This window comes from Amphiura filiformis, chromosome 7, assembly GCF_039555335.1.
Source record: "Amphiura filiformis chromosome 7, Afil_fr2py, whole genome shotgun sequence".
NCBI lineage: Eukaryota > Metazoa > Echinodermata > Ophiuroidea > Amphilepidida > Amphiuridae > Amphiura > Amphiura filiformis.
Genome location: NC_092634.1, coordinates 34,848,100 through 34,875,601, shown reverse-complemented (window position 1 = coordinate 34,875,601; position 27,502 = coordinate 34,848,100). Strand labels below are relative to the sequence as shown.

At 37.3% G+C, this 27,502-nt stretch overlaps 1 protein-coding gene across 1 annotated transcript; it reads left to right on the top strand.

The window, feature by feature from the left end:
• Positions 1–439: 439 nt before the first annotated feature.
• LOC140157066 (uncharacterized) lies at positions 440–25,721 on the top strand. Its single transcript, XM_072180132.1, has 13 exons — positions 440–675; positions 5,517–5,621; positions 6,289–6,571; positions 9,742–10,091; positions 11,065–11,124; positions 11,997–12,159; positions 12,398–12,498; positions 13,221–13,391; positions 14,076–14,137; positions 15,148–15,369; positions 16,106–16,218; positions 18,058–18,239; positions 19,221–25,721. Exons 1-13 carry the CDS (start codon positions 475–477, stop codon positions 19,602–19,604), a joined length of 2,397 nt encoding a protein of 798 aa, XP_072036233.1. The 5' UTR covers positions 440–474; the 3' UTR covers positions 19,605–25,721.
• Positions 25,722–27,502: the final 1,781 nt, after the last annotated feature.

The window sequence follows — 27,502 nt, the reverse complement described above, 5'->3', positions numbered from 1 at the left end:
TTTACTAACCGCTCCCATTTACTCATCTAGCGGGGGCCCGCGCGAAGCGCGGGTACCCGCTAGTAGTATTATTAAAGTTCGTCATATTTAGGGACCGTTCACAAACACTTGTAGACCTAAGGGGGGGGGCCTGATGCAAACAAATTTCATAGCGAAAAATTTTCAGCCCCCCCCCCCTTTACAGACCTCAAAAATTTCAGGGCCCCCCCCTTTTTGACATGAAAATTATGGGTCAACCCCGTAGTAGCATATAAACTCAATTTTTCCAAGAAAATTTGTGGTCATTTTTTCAGGCCCCCCTTGGGAGGGTAAAAATTTCAGGGCCCCTTTTTGCCTTACAAGTGTTTGTGAACGGTCCCTTATCATGCCCCACAGTGTGATAGCCTGCGACGCATGCTTCATAATTAACCCATTTTTAACGTCATACATTCTTGGCATGTGCAACAGTCTACACACTGCGGCCACTTCGGCAAAATGTCGACTTGTAAAAAGCGACAATATCAGTCAAATAGTACCGAATTCGTCGAAGAAAAACGTGAAATTAGGTGCACAGAATGTTTGGCAAGACCTATGAAAGATCTTTTGTCGAGCGATGGCTTGGACAAACAGAGAGCATTGGCTGCTTTGTTGTGGGATTTGATGGGAACGAACTACGGCGAGAAAGCTGATCCAGAGGTATGCTGTCGAATTCGGCAGATTTTCCTCTTTTTAATATTTTGATAAGCTTACCAACAAATGAACAATTGTCAACAATTACAACAATCAATGGCAACATGGCCAAGAATAAGACCATGACCAGACCTCTGAAATTTGGTGAACATTAAACTTAATAATAATATATTATTTAGGTATCCCAGGCAAACCTAGTCACGATTAAAATCGCACTTTCAGTTTCCCACGCGTTTGAACGGGAATTGGATTGCGTACTTTTTCGATGTCTAGCAGGGCTGTCAACTCTCACGCATTGGCCGTGAGTCTCACGCATTGGGTCACTTTCTCACGGTCTCACGCCAAGGTAGTATAATCTCACGCCAAGGTAGTAAAGCTCACGCAAAAAAGCTGGGAAATGAGTAAAATCTCACGCATCGTCATGAATAATTTGTTGCTCCTACCCCCGCATTTCACATTCTCGAGCGCCGTGGCTCAAATAATCATGGTACAAAATGAACATTGAGTCGGCAAATCCTGCACGCCTCTGTCTCACGCCAAGCAATTCCAAAAGGGCAATTCCACGGTAACGGAAGGACATTTGCACTCTAAAACGACTTTTCAAACTTGGATATCAAAAACACCTTTATTAGTTATATCAAACAAATGTTACCATTTCATTACTAATAGTGCTACCTTCAAATTCCACATCTTTTTTTCACAGAAATACCTTTCGCGTATGAAATATGAATATTAATGAGCTCGGTAACGGAAGGACGGTAAAACGGACATGGATTTTGTACCTAAATTTCTTTTGCATAAATTATGTGAATTTTGTAAGGCAACATTGTTTTCAAGGTGGGAAATGTAATCCTTTGAGTGTTGGCTACTTAATATCAGTTTTCATTTGAATTTATGTGTTTCTGTAATTTAATTACAATGCCTTAAGTGGATTAGCCATGGTAACGGAAGGACAGTAACGGAAGGACAAAAGGTTTACTAAATTTTAGAGGATAATAAAATACATAAGAAATGCAAATATCATGAAAAACACCACAGTATGTAAAACTTTTAACTCTCATTGAGCAATTTTGTACAGAAAACATGTAACAACATCTTATTGAGGATGGGTAAATTGGATCCAAAGTGAGGCAGTTTTTCTTTAAAAATCCTAAAATTTGGCCAAAAACAGGTTTTTGAAGAAATTTCATTGTAGACATATTTTAAATTATCTGTAAGATAGCTCAAATGACAGAGCACATTGAACTCTTTCATCTGATACCAAATGTGTCATTGTAGCATTTGTAGTTTCAAAGTTCTAAGCATTTTTCAATTTTTTTCTCATGTCCACTTTGGTGTGGAATTGCCCAAAGTTGACAGCCCTGTGTCTAGTGAGCAAATTTTTTCAATATTTTGAGAAAATGATGTCAAATTTTCTATTCTGTATTGTTTGGTAATAATGTCTTTTGCCAATAGTATGTTTAAGTTGTAAGTTTGTGTTTTTGATCGCAAAGATCGGATATTTTCGTTCCCGATTCGAATTCTGAACCCTTTGCAAGGGTGCCGATTTCGGCAGAACTTTGACAATAATTTTGCCTTTTTGGACACTAAAATGCTTTCGATCCTTAATTTTGTTTCAACCGAGTCTTAAATTAGCAAGCACAATACGGTTGGTACCACTTTTATACATTGATGAAATTTTAAAGATTTTTTTTCAAGTTTCTAACCGGCGCAAATCGTTAAGTGTGTATTTCCCATTGACATCCAAAATGACGTAAGCCAGTCCTCAATATACATAGGTACGGCGTATATAGGACTGGCAAGCGAGTCTAGGCAAACCTTAGTTAACAATCTTTTTGATGAAAGTCAATCTTTGACAAGATGTAACTTTGTTACGGAAAGTGCTATGACAAAAATGTTTTCAGTTTTGGCTTTCTTTACTCAAGGGCTTTAATTTGATATGTAAAATGATGCAGTTTGATGGCAAATTTGAATTCACCTAGCATACCTATATTATTAGGCCATGCGGCCATAATACGCACAATTCCAGCACAAAAAGAGTTACTATTTAAAGTTAGACCTGGTCTAAGTGGAATTTTATCCCAGGAGAAAGGACATTTTCCTTTACATTTGCTTCAGTCATTTTGTATTATTTTTGACCTTTGCATTTAAATCTTAAGATTTTGCTAGCTACTTATGCCATGGTTCAATAGTAAAGGACCATTCCTGATGGAAATAAATTCCACTTAGACCAGACCAGGTCTAACTTTAATTAAACGCGGTCTAACTCTTTTGTGCATACGGACCTAGGGGTCCAAATATACTAATAGTAGTTTTTTTTAGTACAAAACCAAGGTCTTAGCCAGCCATGCGTTCTGATTTCTGGCTAAGACTCTGTACAAAACTATAATCAAATTAAGTAATTCTTGGCCAAACTGGAACATTCGCATTGCGTCCATGTAGTGTACTAAAGCGTGTATGCCAGGCTTCCCGTTAGTGTGCGTCATTGCGTCCAGACGCGTATTTTACAAATTTGGACCCAAGTTCACATGGCTAATCAAGTATTTTGCGTCCATGTCACATGCATGTGGACACAGACAAAATTTCCGAAATTTTAGCATGCTCAGACATCGTCACACAGTTTTTCAACGAGAGATAAACACAAGGAGGCTGCAGTGCGTTTCCAATGCGGTGAACTTTGAAAAATAAAAAAAAACATCTTGAACTGGAATTATGCCGATTATTTTGTCTTTATTAGTTTATTTCTTCATGATTCATTGTATTTGATTAAATATATTGATATCATGAAGAAATAAAGACAAAATAATTGGCAAAATCCCAGTACAAGATGTTTTTATGCAAACGGTACAGTTCACCGAAATTGCGAATGGGCCTATTGATGATAAAATAAGAAATTTTTATTATATTTTTAAAATAATAAAAGCCCCAAAATTTTGACCCACCTGCTAAGAATTGAAGTAAATTCTGCTATATTTGTAATGCAACGTCAGAAAATCGTGCACTTTTTGCATGCTTTCCGAACTATCGCTGTTTGATGGGGAAGTCCCGATTGATTTGTTTACAAGCAAGCATGCTGGACTGACGATGTGCCGCTAACGTGCGGTTAATGTTTATATAATTATTTATCACAACCTGACAATATTCAATTTTTAATGTTTTAAGTTTATTTTCTCATAAATAATCTATGTTTCCTTTATATTAGTATTATTGTTACGATGAATAAAAGCAATTTTGGAGACAAAATCCAAATAATAACCTTTTTTTGTATTATTTGTGGCAGCGCGTGTTTTAGCTTTGTAGCATCAACAACACGTTAATTTTAAAAAAGAAATGCGGAAGTAAAAGTACGAAAATTTGCTTAAGATTGACAGACTTTGCTCATGTTTTTGCACCTGTTTTTGACCATGTTTCGGACCAAAACTGATAACAGAAATGAGAAAAATTATCATAGCGAATGGAGATGGAATATCACGGCGAAAATGCACTTTTATTTTGTTTAACAATCAACATTTGATGAGGTGCAGACCCGGAGTATGTGTGTATCATGAATTTCAGATGGACGCACAAAAATCTGCCTGGACGCAAGTTTTTGCAACCTTGTCAGCAAACTTGCGTCACTATGGACGCTTATTTAAAAAACCTTAACGGGAACCCTGGTGTACGCAGTGTAAGGCGTGTGTATACTTTCTTCTTGGATCTTGGATCTTGGACTTAATATCAAATTTCGCCGAAAAATGTGTTGGCAGTGATTGATATCAAGTTGAAAAGCCTCATAAAATAGCTGTGGTTTGATTTCGTATTTTTGAAGACACATTTTTACCAAATATCGTGACCTGTCCAACTGCTATCGCGATCATGAAAATTTATCGCGATGTACAAAAAAATTATCGTGAACATGCCTAATTCAACGAAACATTCAATATAAATTTGTTTTGGAAGCAACGGGTAATGTTTCAGCTTGGCCAATAATTTCCAATAATTACCAGTACAAATAAACATTATTTTTCACCAGGTTCGCCGTCGCAAATAATAAAGGAGACAAGTAGAAAAAGTGATCCCTCTTGGGAATCGAACCCAGGACCTCAGGTTTACGAGACCTATACCTTAACCACTTGGCCCTGGGAGCTTCATGATTAGTCTGGTTGAAGTTCGCACCCATATGCGGTCACTTAAACTTATCTCCTCCCCGCAAATAGCCCATAGTAGCTAGGGCCGTAAATGCGAGAAATAAATTGCCATCCTGTTTATTTATATAATTCCCGTCGATCATGCCACTGTTTTTCCGAATTACCAGTACCTTCTGTTAGAATTTTTAATGAATGAACAGTGCCATTTCAGATGTGCTCATTATAACCATTGCATGCGTCCATCCAGGTTCATGCAAAAAAATTTTTGCAAGGGGGTAACATTGTTTATTACATGCTAAAAAAGAAACATTAAAAATATGCAAAATAAGATTTGGAAATTGGCAATCCAAAAATTTGGCATAGGTGCAATAGGGGGAGAGGCAAAGATTTTTTTGCTGGCTAAAAGGGGGCATGCAATTTTTGGCAGGTTGAGACTAGAGAGGGGGAAGTAATTTTTGGCACACCGTTCGGAAATTTTACCCAGTGTGTAAAATTAGAATTTTGAATAGAAATTTAGGATGTCGTCCGGCAAGTCTTACATGTACAATGTTGCTTTAAACAATTAAGTTATATCTGGTATGCCATGTGTGAGTATTGGTATTCGGTTTTGCGATCTTGGTGCGACTGAATGCCATTTCCCATTTTATGGTTGTTTTCTATCATTGCATGCCTGTTTTTTGTCCCTATTGATTCATATTATCAATATCACATTTTGTACAGGTAATTTCACTTGCTATCGGACGAGACACAGAATGGCGCCTGCGACAAATCAAGGTTTTTCGTGCAGTGCAGAAGTCATTGACGTTGGCCAGATTCAACGAGTCCGTAAGTAATCATGAAAATGGGTTATATCTCGGAGGTGGGGGTGGGGGCTGTTGGAGCTAGACAAATCCTTTCCAAGACGCCGCAAATGGAGTATTGTGGGACCATTCACAAGTTCACAAAATACTCTAGGATGAATGTTCTTTAGGATGAGTTGCTAAGTCAAGTTTCCCACCCAGTTTCCAGTTCAAAATCAATACAGTTACACCCTGTTTAAGGCTGAAAAAAGTTCCCTTTTTTTTTGCTGTAAAATCATGAAATTCTGAGACAAATTTGGAAGAAAAGTTACTGGATTCAATACTCGCGTTGTTTAGGTATAAAACAATTGATATAATTTGTACTTCGCTTGTGTAAATCAACCAGAATTTTATGCAGTGTACTTTTGAGCGCTCAAAAATGACATTTTGCTTCAAAATTAAGTTTAAAAAAAAAAGAATCTTTAAAAAGCTTTTTTATATGTGTTTATGTGGTAATTATCAAGCACTGAGCGTCTTCTTCACGTTAAGTATATGAATTTTTTAATCAGATGCTGTGCATGGCATCACCTTCTCCTTGGCATCACCAAACTAGGAAGATATTATGTGCAAGTATTGCTTACTGTTTTATATTTTGCAATGATGACCATCTAAATAATATTGAAATAATTAACATGAATTCTCCTCTGCCGCAGATCTATGGAGTGAAATTCAAGGACTACGTCAACATGTTGCTGGATGCAGGAATCGTCGACATCTGCATCACCGCCCTAAAGCTGCGAGTGAAACTGCCCGAGTACGAGAAATGCAGAGAGGATCCCGAAGGGGACGTGTGGGAGGCTATCTACTACTACTGCGTGTCCATCGTGGGTCATGTTGTCATCAGCTGTTATTGGGAGAACAATAAGGCCAAAGTAGCGGTCAAGAAACAAATTGCGTTTAGTGATTTTGTTGACGCCTGTCTGGCCTTCATCAGAGGTGGGTCAATTCATAGATCATTTGCACAGATTGTTTTATTTTACCAATGCATCGTGTACTCCAGCAGTGCTCCCTTCATACTCGCATGAGCAGTACGATACACTTACGAGGAACATACACCGATTTTGTGAGGATGATTTTACCGAAATATTTTATAATATTCATTGTGGTACATTACCTAATTGAATGTGAAATTCTAAATGAATTGTACACCAATGTTGCTACAGACACCAGAATAAACCCTGAAATCAACCTCATCATCACACACACTTCTCCACTCATTCACAGAATGTAGAACAAGAAAATACACATACTATTTGATTTGTTCGGGTTTGACAACCCTGGATAACCCAAGAAAGCCTCTATTGAAGCTTATTTCCATTGGGGTCCATTTGAACACCGGGACGGGTTGGGAACAGTCAGGGGTTAACACCCTACTCTTTTCCAAACTGGCTGCGAGATACATGTACAGGAACATGTATGGCTCTCTGTACACGGGACCGACGGCTTAACGTCCCCTCCGAAGGACGGAGTACTTTCATGATTCATTTACCTAATTATAAATGAACCATGGGGAGAGCGGAAGTCTGAATTTAATCTACAGGAGTTGCCAAATAATTTCAGACTTTCTTTTTCCAAGTCAATATCCCAGCAAATCGCCACCGCCGGGAATCGAACCCGGGACCTCATGCACTAAAGGCAAGTACCCTAACCAGTGCGCCACGCTCTCCCTATTACTATAAGCACATGTATGTATGAATGTGCACTCACTCAGTTTACAGCAAAAATCTTAGGGGAGGCAAATGATCCCAAATGGAATCACACATATATGTGGTTATAAAGTCATGGAGATCACCCATGGGCTGGAGGACAAATCAAATTAAGGCTAGAAGAAATTTCTAATACTGCTCAAGCTTAATATTTTTGTTGGCAATCATTCAATATCCAGAGCAAATTTTAATGCTTAAAATGAAACCATGCAGAGCTGGGAAAGCATGTTTCTGTGTTTGAAACTTACAGCCAAGTTAATTAATACATGTTTGATGGAATTATGATTTTCATCCAGTCATGCGTTCAAAATCAGAAATGTAAAAGAAAAGGAACCTGTTTTAGAATTAAGAAAACTCAAAGTAGTGATGTCTTTCCACAATTGCTGGATAGACAGACATTCACAAAGAAAGTATGCAGTGGTTTCTGGATGCTGGTGACACAACTGTATCAAGATTATTATCATAATTTTTATCTTTGTATTCCCGAGTCTGTTTTGTCTAAAGGTCAGGCCTGGTAAAAATTGTTTGTTCACTGTAATTACATGTAGGTCTGTTGACCAGTATAGCAAGTAGATAGCCGGTATAAAGAACAGAGGTCTCTAAAATGACTTGTTTAGCCACAGCTATGTCGGTCATTAAAAACCAAACTGTTCAGTTTTTACTATGCAATTACTTTGCAATTAAAAAAATGCATGAAATTACCTGAAATTACACAAAAATAGATGTCATAATATAAAAAAATGAATATGTATATTTACAGCTGAAATGTCTATGCAGGCCTAAAAAAATGTTCAGTGAATAGATTCATCAGGTTTGTAAATCAAATCAAGTAGTAATTTTGTTTGGCAAAACCAGTAAGTTTTACTTACTAATATTTCAAATCCATCTCGTCGGAGGACTTCATCAGATGTGAGCATCTGATCCACTTTCCCGGGAAACTGGCTTCCGTTTTTGAGTAGTCTTACTTCCAGTCTTCAAAAGTGGGTCAAATACGTGACTTAGGAAATAAGTTTTGTCTAAAGGTCAGGCGATCTCACTTTGTTGGCGAAACCTCACCTCTGTTTGGGATAAGACTTGCGGAGCACAAAGCGGAAGTAAAGAAAGCCAACGAGAAAAAGTTTACTCGGTCAGAACGTAGGGCATCCGAGCAAGAACAAACAAAGTCAGCCATATCGGATCAAGTCGCAAGGGCAAATCATGTAGTCAATTGGGATGACTCCAAGATACTGGGCAAGGAGCATGTCAGAAAGTCAAGAGAAGTACGAGAAGCGATGGAGATCAGAAAGAGGGGGACCAAGACCATGAATAGAGAGGAAGGCACTTATTTCCTAAGTCGCGTATTTGACCCACTTTTGAATACTGGAAGTAAGACTACTCAAAACCGGAAGCCAGTTTCCCGGGAAAGTGGATCAGATGCTCACATCTGATGAAGTCCTCCGACGAAATGGACGAAATATTAGTAAGTAAAAATTTACTGGTTTTGCCAAACAAAAATTACTACTTGACTAAAAAAATGTCCCTAAAATATTTCCTACAATTTCTTCCTTTGGGAAGTAAATTTACCCACCAAAAGTCAAAATTTCTCTGCAAACAGGCCCAGAAATTTGGGCATCGTCCATTCTCACCAAAATTCTCCTAATTTTATAAAGTGAATCTTGTAGTTTGTTTGAGCCTACACAGTAACTAAATTGGATAATCCGAAGTAGGTAGTTTGAGGTTGTGAACTATTCAACTTGGCCAAAACATTTTAACTTGATTGCCTCACCCCACACACCCGGGTGTAATGGGATCTATTAGGTCAAAATGGGCTCTTCCATCTGAAATCTATATACCCCCTGTGGAAGGTATGATTTTAATCTCCCACACAGGGGATGTAGATTTCAAATGGAGTCACCCATTCAGGTAACCCCTTTTGAAATTCACACTCCCTGTGTGGGAGATTAAGATCATATCTTCCATAGAGGGTGTATGAATTTCAACTGGAACTGGACTTATCTAAGTGTTGAGGGGATGGAGCAGTGCTGAGGTTTCACACTTGTTAATACAAAATGATTCTGATTTATCAGGGACAGCCTTTTGAGGAGAGTGAGAGCTCTCTACTGCACTACTTAAATCTGATATAGGAGAGTGATTTTTACCTCTCCTTAGTTGAGCATTCTCTCCTTACATTCTATTGTAAATGATCTAAACAGCTCTCCTTGAAGGCTCCAGAAGAAGAGCTATTTAATACTCTCCTGCAAATTCCAAAAGACAGTCCCTGTTTTATCTCAGTTGAATCAGAATAAATTGGGAGTGTGCTGTGCTGGTAATTTGCAGTGAAGTGCATTGACTGCATCCATGTATTAAATTAAATCATCAGCATTTCAATATTTCTATTTTTCATTCCTTTCATTCTTCCAGATGATCCACCAGACTATGTTGCCTCGGCGATAGCCCTCTACATCTTTGCCCATCTCTTCGAGGACAATTCCGCACCGAGTCGTAAAGTGTACCATGCAGGAGTCCTACCCAAGATCGGCTACTACTGTCACAAAGATGGCTGCATGAAGGCCATGTTGGCGTGGTACAACAAAGGCATCAAAATCCACGAACTGGAAGCCATAGCCGAACACCAGTACGGGCTCATCCCCATGGCGGGGCTGGCCATGTTTGAGTCTGGTGAGAAGGCTTTCAATCAGAAAGAACTGTTATTAGCAGCTATACATTGGGCGGATACACTGCAGCAGTGTAGTTTCCATTGTATATCACATGTGAGTAAGGGGACCGATAATGATCGTGGCTGTGTTAATTAAGGAGTTTGATTGCTCCTTTTGTGAAGAGGAAAAAATTGCTGATAGTAATTGTCAGTCAACAAATCCATATTATATCATTGGATTTCAAGTTTACCATATTTAGGCAATCAAAACAAATTAGTTCGATCTTTCGATTGACAGTCAATGCTTGTTCGATCCTTATTATTTATGACATCAATTAATTTACTTTTGTTAATTGTGATAAAATAGTAATTTTTGCATGTAGGGATATTGACTAATATGAATTCAGCGTTAATCCTGATTAATTAGTTGATAGTTCATTAATAACAAGCATCGAAGCAGCATCAACGGTCGATCCAAAGATCGAACATATTTGTTTCTGGTGCCTTATTCCCAAAATTAGCACATCAACATTTTAGTCTGCTGACTGTGTTGGTTGGATAAAGGATTTATGAAAAGCTATTGAATTCTTTTCCAAAAATTGGGTTTCAAGGAAAGCAGAGCTGTTTTAAAGCCTTAAAAGGGCTTCAAAAAGTTGAGGATTTAAAAAAATCTTGTCGGTGCATCATACTCGTTACTCCTTGGCCAATGAGATCCTAAGAATTACACAATATAAAAAAACCCAAGTTTAAAGTGCATAAATTGTGGGATTCTATGGTTACAAACAAGAAAATAGACATTAAAAGGAAAATGTTGCCATTTTGTTTCTTCTTGTGTCAAGATATCTCTTTTTGATTAACACCCAACAATATAATGCATTTCCTTCTAGAATTGGATGCAAAATAAACTTGTCAACGCTATGGTTTATGTTTGCAAGTATTTATACAACAATCAGATGACACTTGGTAGTTGGTATGTACTCAGGAACCTTTTTGGAAGACCCCACTGTCAGTGAATGTCATTTTTACATATTAAGGCTTTCAGTCACATTTTAATGATAACATATTTTTGTCTAATTGCATGATTGTAGATGGCTCAGGACGGACCAAGACTACGCTCTCAAATTGTAGGCGAACCTGTCACTATGAAGGTAATACTGGTTATTACGGTTATAGTCATAGTGATGACACGGCAATGATCGACTAGTGTGTCCTCTAAAAGCTTGAAATATTTACATAACATGCAACTAAACTTACGCTAAATTGCTTTATAGGGCTCGGATATCGACATTTTAACATATTTTTTGTGGGACCTGAGCACATCGACATATTGAATTGCATTTTGAATACGAGGAATGTCCTTCTGATATCAAATAATTATGATCTTTTGAAATTTGCGATATGCATGTAATACACATTTTATGGCAAATAATATCCAATGCTATCCGATTCCTTAAGCACATCTAAAAAAGAAAGTCCTCACTACTTTGAGGAGCCAAAACTTTGAGCATAATTAATTTAAAAAGCAAACAAATTGATACAAATGTTTCAAGCTCCGGTTTGATACCACACTTATGTAAAATGAAATTTACAATTGGATGAAATTTGATGCGATTTGAATGGTTGCAAATTTAAGTGAGCGCCAGTCAGCGTATATGATTATTTGTTGTGAGCCATATCTGACTGTGGTCTTTTCAATTTGGAAAGTATTGATTGATCCTCATTAACACGTATCCTTTTACACAGTAAATTACACAGTGAAAAGTTTCATGTGTCACGCTGTAATTTGATTTGATTTGTTACTTATGTGATGAAAAGTTTCTGTATATTCTGCATCTAACATTATCCTAGAAACTGGTGAAACTAGACGTCAAAACAATGGCCATTGTCCTCTGCGGAAATCCATTCATATTGTTCATAATATAATGTGTACAAGAGATTCAGCATTTTTTTTAAATGGTAAAGAAACTTTTGTGACACTTTGTGTAAGTAATAACATTTCTCGGGTTTTTGTTCCTTACAGAGTTTTCAGAAGTGGCTGCGTTCACCCATCTGCAACCTGGAGACGAGAGCCATAATGCAGTCTTGTCTACGAGTCACAAATCAGCTCCTCGCTTCCGATTCGGATACATTTGCATGGAAGCTTATGGATGATTACAAATTTCTTAAGTACCTGGAGATTGGAGGTGAGATTGCTACTGTACAAGTAGATATTTTGTGAAGAAAAAATGAGGACCTTTCATGCCTTTAACAACATCTTTATATGACACTTCATATTCATGTGTTATTAAAGTTGCAACCTAAATGGACCTGTAGAAGTTAAAGCAAATTATTTTTATCTTGCCATGACAGTGTTCTATCTAAGATTACAATAGTTAAAATATAGATACTTAGAAAATTTGTCTTTCAATTTTGTTTTTTCAGTTTACTACCCTGATCACAACCTAGCCTGTCAGTTTATGGAGGTATGCAGCAAACTGGGCATCCTAGGTGGTATTTTTAAGACGACAGTAGCCAATAACGAGGTAGGTTGCTATGGCAACATGCGGCGAGTTTTGTCTCATTTCTTGCCGCGGTAGTAGATCATAGCTTCAAGTTAGATCTTACCAGTGTCCAAACAAGTGTAAAACCAATCTTTCAGTACTCATCAGAAACGCTTGAAATGTGTATTTTGTTTGAATATATTTATAAAGATGTATGGTGACTATTTTACCCTCTATGAGCGGCATGCAATTTTTGCAGATTCAAGACTATGACATTAATTCTGTGGATATAAACAAGAAAAGCTGCTTCAGTATAGATGCAGAGGCCCAAACAGAAAGATGCATCTATGCATCTTTCTGTTTGGGCATCTGCATCTTTTATTTTGACAGTGCTCTTTTGTGATGGTTGGTTTACACAGACCACCTTTCAGTTAAAAGCTCCCTGGCAGCTCAGCAGTTCTCATTTCATATTTTGTTGTGTATTTCGGTGTATTGCTAAATGAATAAATAAGCACTTGAAGTACAATAATTGGAATAAACAAGCTTATAACTTAAAATAAAAATCTTTAATCTTGCAGTAGACAGGGTTCTCTGTATCTGATCCAGAAATTGCATGTACTTGCATATGTTTCAGCAACCACTGTTGCCTTTATCAACACTTGATGAGTAGTTGGTAAAGTCAACAGTGCTTTACTACACCATTCCTGATGAATCTGTTCAAGCATTTCTAATCTCAGAATTTTTTTTATTCCTCTTGATAACAGGCAATTATGAGAGCAGCAGGCATTCACATGTATTGCATGTATGAGCACTTACGTGTGTACTCCCTGGCTGTCATGGCACTCAGCGTGGACGTACAGGGTGGGGCAAAGAACATCTTGAAGTATTTTGGACCCGACAAATTTTTAACTTACGCAGATACTTTTGATAGTAAGGTACGTATGGGTTATAAAAGGTAACATCAAAAAGGCATATACATTCATTTACTTGTTTTGACACACAATATATAACTAACTTGTCAATATTTTGATAGCATGTAAGTTGTGATTGAAAATATGTGACCCTGTTTAGTGTTACCGAATTGACTCAAAACGGTTTTCTTCGTATTCTTATTAATTGAAACAGAGAGAATATTACCTGGGGCATATCATGTTTCAAGCAATTTTAGGAGTGTAGCATCTTTTTATGATGTCACTTCCATCGCTGATTGGCTGAGCGACTGCCGATATCTAAACAATAAGTCTCAGGCATGCTGAGCGTCAAGTCGCAAGCCAGTTGACTTCAAGGCAACTTTGATGCTTCAACGCTTGCAGTGATTGCACACTGCTGGAAATAGGGAAAAGGCTTCCAGCATTTCATGACTAGCGATTTTTGAATCGCACACTGTAATTGCTAGTATAATATGCCTGTTACACTATAGGCCTTCCCACCAATCTGTTTCGCTAAAGATGACTTCGGATGGTGGGTGTTGGTTAACGTTGCCAAAAGTTTATAACTTGTCCGACTCGCACACGTGCACACACCTACTCGTATTCACCTGTAATCAAGTACCCTTAGGCAACAGGACATGAAAATTGTGACAATTAATTCCACTTGTATGCTTCTATTTCTGTACACAGCAAACAAGTGTAGGAATGAAAGCTAGTGATCTTCAAAATGGTCTACGCAAATTTTCAAGAAGGTAAGACTTAAGAAGTAAATAAACTATGAGCTAACAAAATAATATTATATGAATACAATACACATGATGTTTAAATCAACTGAACTACACCTCCTGTGGAGGACACAGTGACTCGGTGGTTATGGCCTTGGGATTCATAATCTTAGAGCTTGCTCAACCTGCGTGGGTTTGAGTCCCCCTCCCACCACTATGTTACGCCCCTGGGCAAGGCGCTTTGCCTCACTTGCCTCACCCCACCCAGGTGCAATGGGAAGCTGTTAGGGTAGTCACAGTTGTTGTACTGATGAACCCTGCGCCATTTGTAGGCTGCAAACGTGGTTCCGACATATTCTAATGACGGCGGAATAAATTTAAAGCGCTTTGAGACTGTTTACGGCATAAAGTGTAATAAAAATATCTACATTTATTTATTTTATTTAAGACATGACCGTAATCTTCCACATAGGGAGTGTGAATTTCAAATGGGGTTGAACCTGAATGAGTGACTCCATTTGAAATCTACACTCCCTGTGAGGGAGATTAAAGTTATGTCTTTCATAGGGGCTGTAAGGATTTCAACTGGAATTGCCCAATGATTAGGTAACATAAGGCCATCTTAATTTAATAGTTTGTCTCAAAGCCCATCCTAAGTTAAAAACCTAATGCGCAATGCATGTTTTTGAAGTTTTTGTTTACTTTAATTTATCTGTGAGACAAGCTTTTCGACGAGAATAGACCATCTCACAAGGAGGTTACAAAGTGGTGAAGATGAAGAATTTTATTGAGATTTATGATTTAGGCTTGAGATTTTTGTGTGGAATCAAAATAAAACAGTTAAAAAACACTGAATAACACGCAAAAAGCGGGCAATTGCATTATTGCGTGCAGGGGCTTTGAGATAAACTATTAAATTAAGATGACCTGATAATATGAATCAAAAATACATTTACTTTAAGTTCTTCATAGTTGACAAAGGTCGGGAACTATAGGTTTTTTATTAAATTTACATGTATTGTTAAATTATATCACAGGCAACTAGAAGAGGCATTGAGAGAATATGAGAGATTTAAGCCACCGCCTCTGAACAGAGAGAAGGCGAGGGAATTAAAAGAAGAAGGCAACACATTCTATAAGAAAGGCAACTATCAGGAGGCAATCACACGCTACTCAGAAGGTATACGGATGTGTCCGGCTACCATCAAGGAGGTGGTTATAGACAATATGAAGAAGAGTAAAGAAAAAGTACCCAAATGGTGAGTCATTTAAGTCTTTAGTAACTAGATTTAGGAGATATTTTCTATAAAGATGGGAACTTAGGGGAGCCAATCACATTCTAGTTCCAAGGTATTCAGATGTGTCCGGTTACCATCAAGGACAATATGAAGAAGAGTAAAGAAAAAGTACCCAAGTGGTGAGTGATTTTAGTTGAAATCTGTACATTTACACTTGGAAGGTTGAGAACCAGAAAGTCTTAACTCACAATGAAATTCAGTGTGAGTTAGGACTTTCTGGTTCTCAACCCTTGACTTCTTGGCAGAGATAAACAACACTTGTTAATTACATTTTGAGAGCATACACAGTGTAAACACAGAAGTGGGACTCTGATTGGCTAATTCAAATGTATCGCAATCTTAACATCAGTGAAGCGTTGGTCGGTGTAGAGCGGCACTCATATACACACAAATCCCCTTGTATGTAGCTCATTAACAGTGCTTGCATAGATCATAGCAAGAGAGTGTTGTTCTTTTTGGAAGCCAGAGTGGAATGTGAACTTTGGGGAGACCATCACATTCTATTTGTGAGGTATACGGATGTGTCTGGCTACCATGAAGGAGGTTGGTATAAGAGTAAAGAAAAAGTACCCAAATAGCAAGTCTTGTTAGTTCTGCCACTTATAAGCTACAAACATTGATCTTAGATAACACACCATGTACATTCAATTCATGGTACTGTTAATACACCCTGTATATTTGTTTCATTATATCCTAGGTACCATTTACCAGTGTCTTTATTTTGCAACCGAGCCCAGTGTCATCTACAGCTCAAGGAATACCAGTCAGCCATCTATGACTGTGATGAGGCTATTATTAGATGTCATGGAAGTAAGTATGATTGGAAAACAAATGTTTGTAGTTAAATACCGAAAAGAAAATTAGAAGTTGGACTCGCTATGTTTAACTCCATGAGCACCACTGGTTTTCTCACAATGCCTCTAATTGGTTAATTACATGATAATAATCAACTGAGTAACCAATCAAAACAGAGCTTTTAGATCTCTTGTAAATTTTAAACTTAATCCCCTGCAGCCCTACTGACTATTCTTATCATATCTCTGATTGGCTCAATGCATGATATAGCCCTCTTTATAACCAATCAAAATAGTTCTTAGAAGCAGATGATTCAGCCAGTTACTGCTTTATAGGAAATCAGCTAGGTTTGAAAGTTGTGTGTTTTTCAGTTACAGCCAAAATACTATGTTGATTTAAAAGAAATGAAACAAATGCTGGTGAAACCAAAACTGCCTTACCGGCCCGGGGGTGCCACTCATATACCATTGCATGTTGTCATCACTGACCAGACACTTTTATTTTTCACCCAAAACACTGACATGCCCAAGGGCTGAAAGGTAACCCTTACCACTGACCTGCTATGAAAAAAGGATACCCAAATCACTGACCACAGCCATGGTGCAAACAAAGGTACCCATATCATTGACCTTACATGTCCCAATGACCCTTTTCACTGACGAAGGTAGAAAGCAATATTTACCTAGTGTATTTCCAATCCCTTTACATACAATTTCTGTTATAAAATGAAATAGCCTGGAATATCATCCTTAACACAAAATTGTGGTCATACACAACAAACAAGCTGCACCCTCTGGACTGGTGTGTTTTTGAATGGTACACAACCCGCAATCGGAAGTAGAAACCCGGGAGTAGAAAGCAAGAAACATCAGCAAAAGCGATGAAAAACGTGATTGCATTTTCTTAATAAGCGTAGCTATTTACCTTTGATTTCAGTGCTGAATCCGGGCGAATCCATGATCCGCGCTAAGCTCTGAAATCTGAAATATAAAGCACTTTTTTTCCCCGTTTAACTTCGGTTTTGCGTGGGTGACAAACAGCGATGGCAAATGTCACTTCACGATTTCCAAAAGGCATGGTTCCTGTCATATCTGGTTCAGCAGTCAAACGTATGTCGTAATCCATTCCGATTACACAGTATCTGTACCTTGTACAAAATTCGTAGTCTCTACGCCCGTCTCTACGCAGCCCGCTCGGCAGCATGCACAAACATCACCGAGTTTTAATCATGGTACAAGACCGGGCACAAGACTAATATATTACACTTGCAGACCCGGAAGTAAGAAGTTGTTTACAATCAGGAACGAAAACAGCGGCTGACGTCAAATGCTGGACTTTGATTTTTCATGAACCCAAAACGCCGACATATCTATTGTAAAAAAAGGTACCCTTTTTTCCAGAAAACACCAAAATTGAGACCCTTTTCGAGTGCCGCGCGGGACGTGGCCTATGATTAAAAAGATACCCTTTTACCACGAAATTTTGGTCGGTGATGACTTCATTGACGGTTCAACTGGCACCCCCGGGCTTACCGGCCATAATTTTCAATAGTTATTCATTATTTTTAGCATGGTATTGGGCTGTATGAAGTGGTTTTGGATGGGTGAGGGGTGTAAGCAAAATTTTGGTCAAATTAGGGTGTATTCTTGGTGTACGATATTTGTGAGTTAGATTGGTGTAAAGACTCCGTTGAGGAATTAAGTGGCTGAATATTTCTTCAATAGAAGATTTCTGTGCTAGTGCAAAGTGCCCAAATTAGTGGGTCTCATAGACAAACCTGGTACACTGGGTACTTGTACGATGACACTTTCCCTTGTCTCTATCTCACATCACATACTTCACCTTTTGTTGCAGTCAATACCCAAACCATCGGGAAAGACGAGGGGAACAAGGTGGACCCGTTGCGTCTCAAAGCCATGTTCCGTCGTTCCAAGGCGCTGTACGAACTCGAGAACTTCTTCCGTGCAGCGATGGACGTCAGCGAGTGTCTCATCCAGGAGCCGAAGAACGAGCAATTCAAAATACACATGGAGAAGGTACGCATGGGTGGGATTAATGGTGGACTCAAAGAATTTAAAAAAGGAGAACAAGGACTTTGTGTCCTTATATTAGGAGAATGCAGGAATCTTGCACTTGCAGCATTCTTACCAATCATATAACAATTGCCATATTCATTGAAAATATATTTTGATTGGTACCAAATAAGCAGGAATTGTTAGGCTTTTACAACAATGCCAAAGAGTGCACCCACTTCACTTACAGAGCATTATAGTTGACCTGTCTGTTCGATATTTTGTGTGTTAATGAATCAAATGAGGCATTACATACAGCCTGAATTCATAATCTTGTCATATGACGATTCTTAAAAGGGAAAAGTAAAACCTTTTGCCAATTCCCCAAAAAATCAATTGTGGAACTTGTGGTATCGTGAAAATCATATTTATTTACAGATAAGAGGTCTATGTACTTATTACTTTACATGTAGAGCATTTAAGGGGGTACTACACCCCTGTGGTAAATTTGTGACTATTTTTGCATTTTTCTCAAAAAATAATAATACACTGGTAACAAAAGTTATGTATATTATTGGGGCAAGGAATCCAATTACTACACTGAAATTTCAGCGACTCAAGACAAGCGGTTCAGTATATATGATAGGAAACGAGGTACATCATAGCGGTACCTTATTTCCTATCATAAATAACAAACCGCTTGTCTTGGGTCACTTAAATTCCAGTGTAGTAATTGGATTCCTTGTCTCTATAATATACACAACTTTTGTTACCACTGTGTTATTAGTTTTTTAGAAAAATGCAAAAATAGACACAAATTTATCGAGGGGTGTAGTACCCCCTTAAGGTAAATCCCATTACACGCTGAATACAAAGTTGTTTGGGTAAAAGTGACTTGATTTATCCACTCGGGTCAATTTTTTAAAATTTGAAACAGCAAAATATATGCAGGAAAAATGTTTCCAAACTTTTTAAATTTAACTTTCAATTTTTGTTCTTTTCCAGATACTCCTAAGAATACGGTACAAACGCAGCGTGGAGCCATTCAGCAGGTGCGACGAATGTAGTCGTGGACGCGGTGAAAAACTAAAGCGGTGTGTGCAGTGCACTGCCCTCTATTGTTCTCGAGAGTGCCAGGAGGAATCCTGGAAGAAACGCCACAAGGCGATTTGTAAAGACTTTTTAGAGTGGAAAGCCAAATTGCCCAAAGAGCACAAGGAAGGGGAGGAATCGGACGATAGTCCTGAGGACTTTGAGGCTCAAGAAAAGAAGGACAAAGTTTCAAAGAAACCTGAGAAGAAGAAAGAGAGAAAGAAGAAAGTGGTAAAGAAAGTTGATGTTGAAAAACTTCAGAATGGACTAAAGGAAGCGGAGGCTTTAGATGAATAGGAATAGGTCATCTTGTGTATCATTATACAGTAGGCTATTCCAGGTGAAATTCATAAAGCACCTGTGGAAGACATGACCTTAATCTCCCACACAAGGGGGGGGGGATGTAGATGTCAAATGGATCCACTAATTCTGGTAACCACATTTGATATTCACACGCACCGTGTGGGAAATTAAGGTTATGTCTTTTATAGGGGGCGTGTGTATGGATTTTAACTGGAATAGTCCAATCTGTGCGTATGGAAAAGAGAAGAAGAGCAGTGACTTCTTGTGCACAAACACTCTCAGAGAAACCAGGAGGAGGATTCGGAATTTGTGGAGTAGTAATTGGAACACTTTTTGTTGTGAATATAATATATACTTTGGTCACAAGAGCTGCATCAACTTCAGAAGTGGCTACTAACCCAACAGATTGACGATTCAGAAACTTGGAAGTATCTGAAGAATTGTACATTGTGAATGTAATATCTATATACCTTAGTTATAAGAGTTGCACTTGCCTTTAGAAGTGGGTGCCGCCCCAACGCTAATCCTAAAATTGGTTGATGAATCCTAATCCTAACCCTAATCTAGATATTAATCTCAGCATATATTACAATTACTTAATCCTAACCTTAAAACCTAATCCGAATCATAATCTCTTGGTTTTGAGGCTGTTGTTTCAAGGTATATTTGCCATGTAGAGATATCCAAGTTGATCAAATAGGAATGGAAACACTGTTCTCATGGCTTTTATTGGATTTATTTTACATTACATGTAGTTAATCAACTATATAGTTTGATATGTTATTGTCATTAATTGTGGTATGAAGAAAAGCTGTATACACTTAATATACCATACTTAACACTAGCTGATCCATTCAATGTAATATATAGGGAATTATGAAATGTAGGTACAAGCAGAAATCAAGGTTTTTGAATTATTGAAGTATCTGAATCACTTTTCATAGCAATGTGTACTGTTACTTACAAGAGCTGCAGCTGCCAGCCCAACCCTTATTGAAGAATTGTTGGAAGTATCTGACGCACTTTCATTGTGAACGCAATATGTAGTTTAGCTGCAGCAACTTACAAAGTGGTTGCCACCAAACCTAATCCTAATCTGATCCTGATACTAATTTGATGGGAGCGATTGCCGAATAGTGTGCAACTCTACTAGTCTTATTACAAGACTGCCCAACCCTAAACCCTAACCCTAAACACCGTAAACGAGGACTGGACTCAAGTCTAGTAAGTTGCACCCTATTTGGTAATTGTACCAATTTGAGCATGATTACAATCCTAACCCTAAAACTTTACCCGAATCATTATTTCATGGGTTGGAGGCTGTTGTTTCAAGATTTATTTGCCATGTAGAAATATCCAAGTTGATCAAATAGGAATGGAAACACTGGTATTTATTGGATGTATTCGGTAATTGTACCAATTTGAGCATGATTACAATCCTAACCCTAAAACTTTACCCGAATCATTATTTCATGGGTTGGAGGCTGTTGTTTCAAGATTTATTTGCCATGTAGAAATATCCAAGTTGATCAAATAGGAATGGAAACACTGGTATTTATTGGATGTATTTTACATGTAGTTACTTAAACTATATAGTTCAATACCGTAAAACCCCGTCTACAAGCATATATAGTGTTTTTTATGAAAGCTAAATTAATTCGAAGCAAGGGTTAATATACCAATACAATAGATTGGTCTTAAAATAATACATGTTTGTATATGCTTGGATCCGTAATTTATTTGATCAAACTCCATAATGGCGCCTGGATTAATGTAGCTTTAATCAGAAGCACTCTATATGCTTGTAGACGGGTTTTACGGTATGTTATTGTCATTAATTGTGGTACAAGGAAAAGCTGTATATTTGCAAACTTATTATACTTAACACTAGCTGATCCATTCAATGTAATATTATTTAGGAAATTATGAAATGTAGGTACAAGCAGAAATCAAAGGATTTTTGAATTATTCATATATCTGAATCAATTTTCATTGTGTACATAATATGCACGGTAGTTACAAGAGCTGCAGCTTCCAGCCCAACCCTTATCCTGAAACTTGATGATGATTTAATATTGTTGAAGTTTCTGACTCACTTTCATTCTGAACACAATATGTAGTGTAGTTATTAAAGCTGCAGAAACTAACAAAGTCACCAACCCTAATCCTAATCCTAATTTGATACTGATACTAATTTGAGCATTACAATCCTAACCTTAAAACTTTACCCGAATCATTATTTCATGGGTTGGAGGCTGTTGTTTCAAGATTTATTTGCCATGTAGAGATATCAAAGTTGATCAAATAGGAATGAAACGTTGGTTTCATGGCATTTATTGGATTTATTTTACATGTAGTTATTCAAACTATATAGTTTGATATGTTATTGTGGTATGAGGAAAAGCTGTATATGTGACCATCCAGCACAACTGAGCCCTGAAGTCGCCAATCATCATTTTTGAGAAATATTCTGCTTGAAATTAGCTTTAAAATGATGTATATCATGTCTATAGTACTTGACATTTAAGTAGTGAAAATCAATAAAACAGTCAATAAATCCTTTGTTTCCTATTGTTTATTGTTAAGTTCAATGGAGCATATCTCAATAGTGGCACTGGCGACATTCGGGTTCAGTTGTGGTGGATGGTCACATATATGCACACTTAATATACTTAAACACTTGCTGATCCATTCAATGTGATATCTAGGGAATTATGAAATGTAGGTAAGTTTTGAAGTATCATCAGAACTTTTTGTTGTGAACATTATGTACTTCAGTTATTGTAGCTGCAACAACTTAAGAAATGGTTGCCACCCCAGCCATAAAACTGGTTGATGATTCAGAAATGTTGAAATATCTGAAGCATGTTTCATTGTGAACTAATATGCATTTTAGTTACAAGGGCTGCAGCAACAAGTGGCTGCTACCAAACCTTAATAATCCTAATTCTAATCATGATCCTGATGCTAATCCAAGCATTACAATCATTTAATCCTAACCCTAAAACTTAACTCAAATCCGAATTCCTTGGGGTGGAGGCTGTTTCAAGAATTATTTACCATTTAGAGATGTCAAAATTTATATATAGGAATTGAAACACTGTTTTTCATGGCATTTATTGTGTTGTGTTTGTTAGTCAAACTAGTCTGATATGTTTTATGTTATAAACTCTTTGTGCAAGGAAAAACTGTATATATTCACCTGGTATACTAGATTCAGTCTAATGTAGGGAATTTTGAAATTGAGGCTCGTTTTCAAGCAAAAATCTAAGGCACTATCAGTGGTCCCTGCAAAGGGTTTAGAAATATTTGAAATTTATATGAATAATGATGGATTAGATAGAATATTCATGAGGATTTTTTTTTTGAGAAAATGAACAAAAAGGAAGAAAATGGCAATGTAGAAAACATGCGAGTTGTAGGAAGTGTTCACATATAAAAGAAACTTCCAACATTTACCTAGATATGTATGCCAATTAATTTTACCGGGTATCTTTCGGCCCTGTCCCTTACAGGGTACATAATATAATTTTTTGTACTTAACTTTTTTCAGAAATGCAAAAATCAAGATTTTTCATGATTTTTTTAATAGCTTTTTAAGGGCTCGGTCACCCACCTTCCACCTTTGCACAGTATTTTTTGTGGGACATGAGAGCACATCAGATGCACCAAATCGCAGTCTGAATATTAAGGAATGTCCTTCTGTTATCAAATAATTTAGATTTTTTTGAAATTTGTGATTATTACATTGTATAATACAAATTTTATGGCAAATTATTAAAGATTGACATTTTTGACATTCAACAGTCCTTTATAAAGGCAATATTATGTGTACATATCTTGTATGTAGCTGGGATAAAAAGCCGGCCATCATTTGAAAATTTTGACCTTTCGTATTGAAGATATGTATGAAGTTTCCCAAAAGGCCTAGAATATTTAGGTCTTTCATGAAATTTCATGTATTTCTTTCTATTATGTTGTAAAGTTAAGCTTTAACATTTGTGGTAAACAGGAGACAAAATCAAGTAGAAAAATAGTTGAAAAAGAATTACAGGCCTGTAAAAGGTGTCAGGAAAGTTGTAATGTGCCTGTTCCTTGCCTGAGTATAAATAACCTCTGTTCACCTCAAATTTCACATACAAATAGAGAGTTTCCTCCTCTGAAAATCCCAACAAGAAATAAGCGTCAGTACCCTTATTTGCTGGTGAGATTTTACGGCAGGATACTTTTAATTTGTGTAAAAACTGAATAATTCTCGTTCTCGTCTATTATAAACTTATCATAGTATTGCGGTTCACGTTACGAAAACAAAGTTTGCAAGGGGCTCATAAATTGGCAATTTTGCTCCTGATTCAGCAGATGAACCTGTGACAAACACAGTGATATGACTTCTGTCATTTCAAAGCTTAGTCTATATATGTTAATTTGTGATATAAATACATGTGAAGAATATTAGGCAAAAAACAAAACAAGTTTGTGTCCTGTAGGCCATGCACATATTTGGTTTGGTTTTTGAGTAATTGTACCACATTTGTGTTTGTTTTTTATCTGAAAAATCAGGTATAATTAAAACAAAAATTGTGGGAAAAAACATCCAAAAAACAAAAATCCATTAAGACTGGAAAAACATTTCAGAAATAGTAAAAAGTAAAAAAAAAATCATTTTTCACAAACTTTTCATTCTTATATAACCTGTTTTAAAATTGGGAAAACACAACATTTTATGATAAATCCTGGGAAAAAATGAAAACTGCATTTTGGTTTTCAGGCCACCTCTGGAACAAAGGCGGGAAACAATTTTTTTTTGATCCTATGTTTTTGTAGAAATGGTATTTATAGTTCTAAGCTTAGTCTGAACATTTAACAGTGTAGAGATTCTACATACAATGTAAATAGTTGATTGACATAAATATGGTTGCTGTTAATATTGTAAACATGGTTACTTTATTCGACCTAATAGTTCATTTTGGCCGTCTTGAGGCAGTCACATCAGTACACGTTCCAGTGGGCGCAGTATAATTGACTTAGAAGAACTTGCATGCTTGCGATCAGAGGGATACATATGTACACATGCAAAGTAACTGTGACAAAGTGCTGACAACACTGCCTTGAGAGGCCAAATGAATAATTTTGAGCATGGCTCCCCCCTTAATAATTGTAACCCATGCTTTGCAAGTCGTTCTGGACTTTTTCCATGCAAATTAAGAATGTTGTAGTTGGTGAAAATAGCAGTAGTATCAGTAGTACAAATGCCACAGGTGTTGCAACTCTACCTGAGATGTTTTTGCTGTGATTTGAAGATTTCCAAGCAGCATGCTAAAAATTGCTTACCCCCGGCCTGCCAATAGTTGTTTGCCCTTCCCTTGTCTTGGCCTTCCAAAAATTGCTTGCCCCTCGGCCTGCCAAAAATTCCTTGCCCCTCTCCATTGCACATGCTAAATTTTTGGGAACCAATTTACAAAGCTTGAATGGTCTAGATATATAATGCGAGTAGGAAACCTTACATATATTTAATTTTGTCTGTACTGTATCCTTAGCCTTTTTAGAGCGTTTTATTTAAAGGGTGCCCCATAAATGCGTACCAAATATTTGCTGACTTCCCGTTTTTGCATGCCAAAAATGGCTTGCTTGCCCCCATTGAGCTTGCCAGAAAATTCTTTCTCCCCCAATTTTACCCTCCCCATGGCTCATAATTATTGTACAAGCCCTTACCCTTTTTTAAAAATGCATTGAAAAGTGGCACTTCAATAGATGCCAGGGGTGCTAATTAAGGGAGGGGCATTAAGGGAGGGGCATTAATTAAATTGAATATGGTTAGGGCTCATATTGAAATACCCTTACACAGGAAGGTGTGCGCCATCCTGCAGCTTTCCTGTGCTAGCCTTCTTTTGTTTAAATCCTGGGCAGGGTGTATCACTGATGCATATAATCCATCCGTTTTATGACCGAGCTTTCCTGAGGCGTGCGCTTAGCGAGGGGAATCCTGGTGGTAGGGTATTTCAATATGAGCCCTTAATCATTACTGTTGTATATATTTTAATAGCTTTTTGTTCATTTGTAATTGTTTTAACAATACAATTCAATAAAACATTTGGACCTTATGTTGCCAGATATTTGTATACCATTTTGCATTGTATTATAAGGCACCAGAACCAAATGTGTTTGATATTTGATTCGACTGTCGATGCTGCTTCAATGCTTATTATTAATGAACTATCAACTAATTAATCGGAATAAACGCAAAATTTATATTGGTCAATATCAGTACAGGCAAATATCCATATGCTATCACAATTAACAATAGTCAATTAAAGGGGGGTAACCCTATTGGTTTTGGATATGGATTGTCTTTAAAATTACATAATAATATCAAATATCGCCTCCTTTATGCTGCTTTGTGAAAAAACGAGAGCATTTTCAGCGTAAATGTGAATAAATAGCCAAATTTGCAATCCAATACCTTGGTATACGTGAATTGCATTCTGGGCAGGCAATGACGAATGCTGACATGCTGTACAATGCCCGGCCCGTATTGAACGGAAAATGTTTTTTTTTCGTATCGTTTCAGAAAAAAGGAAACAAAATATATTTCCCTTGCAATATGTACATTTCAAATGAATATAAAAAAGTTTGGGTAAAATGGAGAGGGAAAAAAACCTTCCTAGACCGGGTTTTGAACCGGGTACCTCTCGGGTAAAAAACAAACGCGCTAGTCAATTGAGCTATTTAGCACACCACGCTTATTGTTGCCGTTTTCATAACTATATACGGCGCACCGTCTTGCGGTGACTGATATTTCGTTCATAATTCCTTCCCAGAATTCCAAAGTATTTACCATTGTTTACAAACTGGTATACCTGTAAAACCGCTGTGATTCATGATTTCTCCGAAATACATCGACTTGGAGCGTCAAATTTCAGGATAGTAATGAGAAAAATAGTATCTATTATGTGATACCAAAACCTCATCAACAATGAAAAAAAATCGGGGATGATGCTGTCGATCGGGTTACGGACCTTTAATTTATTTCATAAATGATAAGGATTGACCAAGCACCGATGGTTGATCGAAAGATCAAACTAATTTGTTTCTGTTGCCGAAGAAATTCAAAATTGGAATTTTGTTTGCTGTGGCAATTAGTAAGCAAAAGAAACTCAATCAAATGATTTCAAAGTTCCATACCAACTTGATCACATACTACTCACTCTTCACACTCAAAGCACATCAAATGACTGCAACAATTTTGAATGCGTTTAGTTATTTTCCTGGCAGACTTGAAGCAAGTCTATTACAAGATTATGACTGAATTTGATTGAGACCGGATGGGATAGACAACATTATGGACACAACATGTAGAGTTTGTAAAATGGGGATACATTTGCATTCCATCCCAATAAACTGGATATATGCCTGCAAACGGGGATATTTTCTTACTATGCTAATTGGGCTATATTACCCCCCTAGAGGGCGCTAAAGGCATTAGTTGGATATAATTATGGGGGGTGAGGTCCCCTATTGCATAGTACAGAATCAGACGATATACACATCTGATTCCATACTATCTAACTGGGGATACACACAGTTTTGTTCTAGCAAAGTGGGGACATCCACACATTCATAGCAACATAGCATAGTCGCGGTTGGATACACATGTAGTCCCAGGTGGATGGCTACACACAGATGTTCACACATTTTACAAGTATTGGTGAGTTTTGAAATGAAATGATGAAATGAAAATGAAAATGAAAATGAAAAATGTTTATTGGTAGAGTTTAAACCATTACACACAACTAAATTTGTTCACTTACGTGAGCTTTCGACACGACGACTCTTGTCTTTTTCAAACTGATGGTGACTGGTTTATTGATCTGGGATGTCACATGACGAGCTGG